The sequence below is a fragment of the Phyllobates terribilis genome, unplaced genomic scaffold (genome assembly GCF_046119375.1).
Source record: "Phyllobates terribilis strain yellow unplaced genomic scaffold, ASM4611937v1 Scaffold_172__1_contigs__length_4051808, whole genome shotgun sequence".
Lineage (NCBI taxonomy): Eukaryota > Metazoa > Chordata > Amphibia > Anura > Dendrobatidae > Phyllobates > Phyllobates terribilis.
The window spans coordinates 885,001-894,667 of NW_027362932.1; the positions used below are offsets into that span (position 1 = coordinate 885,001).

The window sequence follows — 9,667 nt, forward strand, 5'->3', positions numbered from 1 at the left end:
GCCACTTTTACGGACTCACAATATAACATACAAAAACTAAACCAAAATGGATTTTCCTGGGAAATATGTTAAGGAACATCCTTTCCAGGGTAATGACTTGTATATAAGGCAAAATCAATAACCAAAAACAAAAATCCTCCTTCACACCTTGGGCTATGTTCACACACAGCGTTTTTGATGCATTTTTGCATTTCTTTCAACCGTGACAAATGCATTCAGCAGGAAATGGCATTTTAACATTTTACAACCTTATCTGGCCATGTGGTGTGTGAAACATCATCAGACACATCCTGTTTCATTTATGAAGGAGGGATTGTGAAAGTCACAAACACTATTTTTACTGCCTTACTATTCTTAAAGGGCCAGCAGTCGGCTATGCTTTGTTGTTCCCATTATTAAAGAGTGGGTCTCCTATACTGTTATTGCGTATGCAGTGACTGCAAGGGCTGCCAAAAATTTGGACGTAACCCAATACCCCTTTGAAGAGACATAGAGGAGGGTCTCAGTAAAAAAAATATTCCCATTATAAAGGAGTGGGTCTCCTATAGTGGTAATGCCCATGCTGTGACTGCAAGGGCTGCCAAAATTTGGGAAAAACCCCACTAACAATTTAAAGACACATAGAGCTGGGCCACAGTAATGACATGTTCCCATTAGAAAGGATAAGGATCTGCTATACAGTTATAGGGTATGCAGTGAGTCCAACAGCTGCCAAAATTTAGGAAAAACCCCACTAACAATTTAAAGACACATAGAGCTGGGCACAGTAACGATGTTACACTCACGGCCTGACTGTCTGGCGTGAGTGTGATTAGTGGTCCCACTGTACCATGAACCGAGGAGTGCCTGGAGGGGCGCAACTAAGTATCTACCCGATCCGACCAAGGTCGCACGGCGGCTAACGACTCCGTGAACCAAGGAGGAACCGAGCAGAGGGACCAGGTGCTACACCAGGTTAGACCCCGGTCACAGCTGTTGACCCACACCGGGGAATGCAGGAACAGGCAGGCCAGGCTGGCATACAGACAGGTGGGTATAGGCAAGCACGGCTGGTATGCAGACAGGGGGGGTACTGGCAAGCACGGTTGGTGTACAGACAGGGAAATACTGGCAAGCACAGCTGGAGTGCAAACAGGCAGGTACTAGCAGGTTGGAGCGCAAGCAGGATAGAGTCCAATACAGACTGGGAGACAGAGACAAAGCAGCAGATGCGGTAGACAAGCTGGGCAGAGCAAAACCCGCAGATGCGGTAGACAAGCCGAGCAGAGCAAAAAAACGCAGAAGCGGTAGACAAGCAAAGCAGAGCAGAAACCAGCAACCGCGGTGAACAAGCAGAGCAGAGCTAAAACCGCTGGTGCGGTATGCAAGACAGAGCAGAAAGGAACCGCTGGAGCGGTGAACAAGGCAGAGCAGAGGGGAACCGCCGGAGCGGTGGGCAAGGCAGAGCAGAGGGGAACCGCCGGAGCGGTGGGCAATTAAGAGCAGAGCGAAACCGCACGTACAGTGAACAAGACAGAAAGGACAGAGCCCTGTTCCCATGGAACAGACTGGAAAATACAGAAAGATACCAAAGAAGGCAAAGGGAACAAGCAGAACCAGATACACACAAGGTACTTCCTATGAAGTAGCGAGTGGACACAAAACTCACAAACAGAAGTACAGAGACAACGAGTTGGAGCTAGGTGCTGGTTCAGACACTGCAGAAAAAGGGAGGAAACGGACAGAGACAAAACAGGTAACAGGTTAGGAGACAGTTCAGACAGGAACTGTTACTGCAACGAAATACAGAAACGAGCCTAGGTATAGCCAAGTGCTGGTTCAGACACTGCAGAAAAAGGGAGGAAATGGACATAGAGACAAAACAGATAAGAGGCTAGGAGACAGTTCAGACAGGAACTGTTACTGCAGCGAATTACAGGAATGAGCCTGGGTATACGGCCCCCAGAGGCAGAAACAGACTAGAAGTCACAGATAACAGGTCTGGGAATGCAGCCCCCAGAGTGGCGAGACAGACAGAAATAGAACTGGACCTGGCAACTTCAGAGAAAAGCACACACTGAATGTTAGTGTTGCTCAGGCACCTCCTACTGGGTGGAGGGGGTTTAAATATCCATAGACTCACAGCAAAAGGCTAGAGACGCAATAGAGGTGCACCACAGCAGCTATAAGAATCAGGAAGTAACCGGGCCGCCACCCTAAGCAGTCAGTCAAGAGACATGCACACAGCAAGAATCTGGAGCACGGTTTACAGGCTGGACTGACAGGTAAGATTGTGGTCTTGCATAGTGGGAGGTGGTGCACTATGCAAGCACGCCGCCAGAGAGGTTACAAACGACATGTACCCAGTTATAGGGTATGCAGTGAGTCCAACGGCTGCCAAAATTTAGAAAAAACCAAATTAACAATTTAAAGACACATGGAGCTGGGCTACAGTAATGAGTACGACATGTTCCCATTAAAAAAGAGTTGGTCTCCCATACTATTTGCCTATGCAGTGAATGCAACGGCTGCCAAAAATTACGAGGCACTCCAATGACCTTGCAAGAGATGTAGAGATGGGAGGGCCTCCTGATAACAATTTTCCCATTATTAGGAAGTGGGTCTCCCATACTGTTTGCCTATGCAGTGAATGCAACGGCTGTCAAAAATTTGGAGGAACTCCACTGCCCCTTGCAAGAGACGTAGATATGGTGATATGGTAGATATGGTAGTGATATGGAGGAGGATGTGAAGGATGAGGAGAAGGTGGAGGACAAGAACAAATAGACAAAATCAGGAAGCTTATACCCATGTCTGGGTGTGAAGACAGAGGTGCATGGGAATACAGTTAGACCTCCCAAAAATAAGACACTGTATTTGAGTTTATGTTACGCTGCTATCATTCAGTGGTAGAGAGAAAGAAATTAGAATCAGACTTAGAATTGCCACTATTATGTAACTAAGTAATATATGGTATATCCACATTTATCATTATTGCAATCTTCTAGTCGGATTATATAGGGGCCATCGTTAACATATAGCAAAAAGAAGGAGTGCAAAGCACAAACAACGATAATAGCCCAATTGTTAGAAAAATAGAAAAATACTTTATTGAATATTAAACATCAGAGAATCTGGGGAGACGATAAATACACATAAATCCACATATAGTTGCATAGATCAATACACAATTGCATAAAAGCATTAAAATCAAGCACTACATCACACGGCTGTGGCTATTACATGGAAGGTGTCCGTTATTTAAAGTAAATTGAAATGGACAAAATGCTGCGCTATATGAATCAAATATACATACGAACATTTATGTTCAGTCAGGAAGAGCAGCATCATCACCATGAACCGATGGTCACATTCCCTATCACCACAATATATAGATGGATACAAGTCAAAAAAGTTTTTTTTACCTCTGTAGGGGGAAAAGAGCACACTCCATGTGTGTATCCCCAACGCGCGTTTCGGCGCTATGTGCCTTTCTCAAGGGGACTGCTCAAGTATCACAGATGGTCATTTAAATAGTGTCTTGCGTAAACACCGCGAGACGCTGGGGGTGGATGATACTAATCATGTGACTTGTCACCATGTGAACCACAACGCTACCCAGAGATGCCTCGCAACGGACCAGAAGTGACGCAGAGAGCATCGCCGTTACCCAGACACCGGACTCCGACGGCATCGCGGCTGATAGCCCATGGATGCCGAAGGGAAAACAGCGTGTGGGGACGACGATGCCCCTGCGTGCATGGTCCAGGTATACATAACACATATGTATGCAACGTCATCCGTTTGAACAGAGGCGGGACCACCCCCATGCAGACTAGGACTAAACTACGACAAGGGAAACATAACATTAACGCACACACTGCATATAATTGCCAAAAATCAATACACTTATAATGGAGAACACATAGATGATGAAGAACAAAAAAATGCATCTTTAACCCCTTTAAAGCCCATGACGTACTAATACGCGTCTGTGCCCTGGGATTTAAGAGCCTGACCCATATTAGTACGTCATAGCGATAGCGCGCGCACAGAGGTTGTGCGGGCGTGATCGCCGCCGGGTGTCAGCTGATTGTCACAGCTGACACCCGGTACTATGTGCAGGGAGCGGTCCCGCACCGCCCCCAGCACATTAACCCCTGCAATGCTGCGATCGAAGTCGATCACAGCATTGCGGAGGCAAGGGGAGGTGATCGGTATACTCACCTCCTCTTCCGGCCTCCAGCGCTGTCTGCCGCGGCTTCCCGGGTGTTGCCATGACGACCCGATGTCGTCATGACAACATCCGGGTCACCAGACAGCAGGAAGATTGTTTGGACATGCGCAGTGCATCATCAAACTATCTTCTCCCTGTCCAGCGCTGACTGCCTGCACGGCACAGGGATGGTGCTGCATCCCTATGCTGTGCAGGCGATCAGAATAAAAAAAGTGAAAGTCCCACAGTGGGACAAAGTAAAAAAGTGTAAAAACTCCCAGAAAGTGAAAAAAAAAGAAAAAAATAATAATCCACTAAAAATAAAAATATAATGTACCCATCAATAAATATTATTATGAAAAAAAACAAAAAAAAAAACAATAAAAGTACACATATTTGGTATCGCCGCGTCTGTAACGACCAGGCCTATAAAACTGTTCCACTAGTTAACCCCTTCAGTGAACACGGTAAAAAAATAAAAATAAAAAACAAAGCAAAAAACAATGCTTTATCATCATACCGCCAAACAAAAAATGGAATAACACGCGATCAAAAAGACGAATATAAATAAAAATGGTACCGCTAAAAACGTCATCTTGTCCCGCAAAAAACAAGCCGCCATACAGCTCCATCAGCCGAAAATTCAAAAAGCTACAGCTCTCAGAATAAAGCGATGCAAAAAAATAATTTTTTCTATAAAATAGCTTTTATTGTGTAAAAACGCCAAAACATAAAAAAACAATATAAATGTGGTACCGCTGTAAACCTACTGACCCGAAGAATAAAGCTACCTTATCAATTTTACCACACCCGGAGCAGAATAAAAAAAAACAAAAAAAACAAATCCTGAATTGTTGGTTTTTGTTTATTCTGCCTCCCAAAAGCTGGAATAGAAAGCGATCAAAAAATGTCACATGCCTGAAAATGGCACCAATAACAACGTCAACTCATCCCGCAAAAAACAAGCCGTCACATGACTGTCGGCCAAAATATGGCGATGCAAAAACTAGATTTTACAAAATATGTGTTTTTTAGTGTGTGACAGCTGTCAATCATAAAAACCCGATATGATTCTGGTATTGCTGTAATCGCACCGACCCGAAGAATAAAGTAATCTCATCACTTATACCGCACGAGGAACGGCGTAAAAAATAAACGCTAGGGCTGGGGATGTTTTTTTTTTTTTCAAAAGTAAAAAAAAAAAAACAAACAAAAAAAAAAGAAGATGACGATATGGCGACTAGTGTTGAACGCAAGTGCTCGCTACTTGAGTTTGCATCGGTTGCTCGGGTATGCACTGAGTATTGCGGGTGCTCGAGTCTCCGTCCAATATGCTTCACGGCCAAAAAAACCTCGCGGGGATGGCCTGCCATGCACGAGCGATCCCCGCATGGTTTTTTGGGGTGTCTAATAACCGTGAAACATGCGGGCGGGGACTCGAGCATTTCACTTGAGCACCCGTGATACATGGTGCATACCTGAGTACCCGATGCAAACTCAAGTAGCGAGCACTTGCGCTCAAGAGTAATGACAACTTATTCAATATGATGACCTAATGTTATCAAATTCTGTGTCGTACCTCTGGGTTCCAAATGTTCACTATACCCCTTAATAAAATCCTTGAGGGGTATAGTTTCCAAAATGGCGTCACTTGTGGGGGAGCTTCACAGTTTAGGCACATCAGGGGCTCTCCAAACGCGACATGGTGTCCGCTAACAAATTGAATGGAAAATCAGCTCAAATTGTTAGCGGACACCATGTTGCGTTTGGAGAGCCCGTGTGCCTAAACATTGGAGCTCCCCCACAAGTGACTCCATTTTGGAAACTAGACCACCCAAGGCACCTATCTAGATGCATAGTGAGCACTTGGAACCCCCAGGTGCTTCACAAATTGATTCGTAAAAATTAAAAAGTGGAGAAAAAAAAAACTTTTTCATTTTTACGAATCAATTTGTGAAGCACCTAGGGGTTCCAAGTGCTCACTATGCATCTAGATAGGTGCCTTGGGGGGTCTAGTTTCCAAAATGGGGTCACTTGTGGGGGGTTTCCACTGTTTAGGCACATCAGGGGCTCTCCAAACGCAACATGGCATCCGCTAATTATTCAAGCAAATTTTACAATCAAAAAGTTAAATGGCGCTCCTTCACTTCCGAGCCCTGCCGTGCGCCCAAACAGTGGTTTTTCCCCACATATGGGGTATCTGCGTGCCCAGAGGAAATTGCACAACAAATTTTGGGGTCCATTTTTTCCTGTTACCCCTGCGAAAATAAAAAAAATTGGGTCTAAAGTAACATTTTTGCGAAAAAAGTTAAATGTTCATTTTTTTTCTTCCACATTCCAAAAATTCCTGTGAAGCACCTGAAGGGTTAATAAAGTTCTTGAATGTGGTTTTGAGCACCTTGAGGGGTGCAGTTTTTAGAATGGTGTCACTTTTTGGTATTTTCTGTCATAAAGACCTCTCAAAGTGACTTCAAATGTGATGTGGTCCCTAAAAAAATGGTTTTGTAAATTTTGTTGGAAAAATGAGAAATTGCTGGTCAACTTTTAACCCTTATAGCTCCCTAACAAAAAAAAATTTTGGTTCCAAAATTGTGCTGATGTATAGCAGACATGTGGGAAATGTTATTCATTAACTCTTTTGTGTGACATATCTCTCTGATTTAAGGGCATAAAAATTCAAATTTTGAAAATTGCTAAATTTTCAAAATTTGCCAAATTTCCGTTTTTTTCACAAATAAATGCAAGTGATATCGAAGAAATTTTAACACAATCATGAAGCACAATATGTCACGAAAAAACAATCTCAGAATCAGGGGGATCCGTGGAAGCGTTCCAGAGTAATTACTTCATAAAGTGACAGTGGTCAGAATTGTAAAAATTGACCGGGTCATTAACGTGCAAACCACCCGCGGGGCTTAAGGGGTTAAGTGAAAGAAGAATACAACTTCCCTTTGCCTGTGGGAGAGGTTGGGGTTCTTCTGGCTCAAAAAATAGATTCTCTTTAAAAAACTGTCCGTCCTGCAAGAATGGAGACAGCGGATATAATACAGGACAGGAAAGGTGACTGGTATGATGGAAGGCTCACAGGGGGAAAGTTATAAAGCTGGGGTACATGGGGTAGCGCACCATGCAGCAGATTGAACTATCCTTTTAAAGGCAAAGATACAGCCTATTTCCAAGATCCTACCGCAATATGTAGTAGATCTAATAATAGTAATATTCGAAAATACCTCCAATTAGAAAACAGTATAGTTCTTCTGATTCACTATGTCACTTACCCTATGTGCAGGGCATTGTAGTAGCTTAGGTATCTATGGTCACGATCACTCATAGCGACAGTTGTTAGTGGTCGTAATCATGGATACCTAAACTACTACAATGCAGTGCACATGGGGTAAGCGACATAGCTAATCAGAAGAACAATACTACAATTTTAATTGGAGGTATTTGCTAATATTATTATTACACCTACTACATAGTGGGATAGGATCTTGGAGATGGGAATACCCCTTTTTTTAGGATACAGTTGATGCTTTACAGTCTTCCTAGGTGTATACTTACTAGTTTTTCAATGGTGGGAAAATAAGTTACCAATCTGTGCAACACAAAAAAAGAAAAAAAAAAAGCATTGAATCGGTGATTTGCATTTGTTTAATAATGTGATAGCAGAGAGGTGCGGGCACCTGTAGCAGGCGGAGAAGCTTTCCACCGCCCCGTGCAGAGGGTTTCCCTCCAGCCACAGCTCTCTCAGCTCCAGGTTGTGGATCAGATCCAGCTCTTCAACTCTGCAAAGCGAAAAAAGAACATGTTCCCGTCACCAGCTACCACCAGAAAACAGAGAGATTTGTTTGCTTCTCGCCTTCTTCCAAGAGCCACAAACCATTTTATTGTTCCGTCTATATGGCCTGGGTTTTTTTTCCCAGGATGAGTATGGGCTTTCTATTCCTCCATTTTTGGGACTTGTAACTTTTTCTGTTGCGGGGGCTGGGTGAGGGTCTTTTTGTATTTTTATTCATACCATTTTGATCGATTGTTTTTTATTCCATTTTTGAGAAGTGCAGCGATCGAAAATTCAATTATTTTGATTTTAATTTTTTTAAACGGTTTACAATTTGGGTTCTTCATATTTTCATAGGATGGAGTTTTACGGATTCGATTTACCAATTTTTCTTTTTTTTTTTTTTGAATTTCATTATTTTTTAATTGGGAAAAGCGAGACAAATGAAAATTATGGGTTTTAGTTTATTTATTCATTTTTAAATAAATTTTTACTTATTTTTGCCCTGGACTCTGCGACTGTTTGATCGCTTGTACTATACTGGGAACACAGATGTACAGAGATGGCAGGACGGGGGTCTTCAGGAGGCCACTGACTGCCACTATTACCCACCGGTACCCCACGATCGATGGCATATACGGGGTAATCGGAAAAGACGTCACGACGGCAGCAGACCCGATCCCTGCGCAAGGAGGCGACGTACCTCGTTATAGGAGAGGTTCAGACTCTGCAGGTGCCGGGTCAGGTAGAAGAGATGAGCAAAACCAGTCAGCTTGGAGAGACGATGACAACTCAGGTCCAAAGACTGAAGCTACAAAAATATATATAGAGAATTTCACAAGCAGCCTATGGACAGGGGGGCGCTGGTTCTTACCCCATGTATCATTAGCCCAAGAGTGACAAAAAAGATTGTGGGGGTCCCAGCGGGGTCCCCAAGGATCTCTAGTGGCATAGCCTAGTGTGGATCTGCTCAGGTCACAGATGGGGCTGTAATTAATAGTATTTATTATTAACTGAGGGCAACACTCCGAGATGATCTGCAGGACGACCTCTGCGGCTGCAGCGTGGGTCAGCGAAAGCACAATGTTGTCAGAAAGCAAATCTAAGGAAAGCAAATAATATTAGTGAGGAAGGGGCACTGCGCCGGCAGAGGAGAGAAGGCGAGGGGGCGCGGGCCGAGGAGAGAAGGCGAGGGGGCGCCGACAGAGGAGAGAAGGCGACGGGGCGCCGGCAGAGGAGAGAAGGCGAGGGGGCGCGGCCGGAGGAGAGAAGGCGGCGGGGCGCGGGCAGAGGAGAGAAGGCGACGGGGCGCCGGCAGAGGAGAGAAGGCGACGGGGCGCGGGCAGGGGAGAGAAGGCGAGGGGGCGCCGGCAGAGGAGAGAAGGCGGCGGGGCGCCGGCAGAGGAGAGAAGGCGACGGGGCGCCGGCAGAGGAGAGAAGGCGAGGGGGCGCGGGCCGAGGAGAGAAGGCCAGGGGGCGCCGGCAGAGGAGAGGAGGCGACGGGGCGCCGGCAGAGGAGAGGAGGCGACGGGGCGCCGGCAGAGGAGAGGAGGCGACGGGGCGCCGGCAGAGGAGAGAAGGCGAGGGGGCGCAGGCCGAGGAGAGAAGGCGAGGGGGCGCCGGCAGAGGAGAGAAGGCGACGGGGCGCCGGCAGAGGAGAGAAGGCGATGGGGCGCCGGCAGAGGAGAGAAGGC

The 9,667-nt window shown here is 45.5% G+C and overlaps 1 protein-coding gene across 1 annotated transcript in view; it reads right to left on the reverse strand.

The window, feature by feature from the left end:
- LOC141212396 (nuclear RNA export factor 1-like) overlaps nt 1–8,747 on the reverse strand; it is a 76,806-nt gene extending 68,059 nt beyond the window's left edge. Inside the window, exons 1-4 of the mRNA XM_073664935.1 lie at nt 8,586–8,747; nt 7,879–7,980; nt 7,757–7,790; nt 7,138–7,213 (exon numbers count right to left, since the gene is read on the reverse strand). Of these exons, the coding sequence (XP_073521036.1) occupies nt 7,138–7,213; nt 7,757–7,790; nt 7,879–7,980; nt 8,586–8,608 (235 nt within the window). The 5' untranslated portion in view covers nt 8,609–8,747. The remainder of the gene's footprint in view (nt 1–7,137; nt 7,214–7,756; nt 7,791–7,878; nt 7,981–8,585) is intronic.
- Between the last annotated feature and the right edge of the window lie 920 nt (nt 8,748–9,667).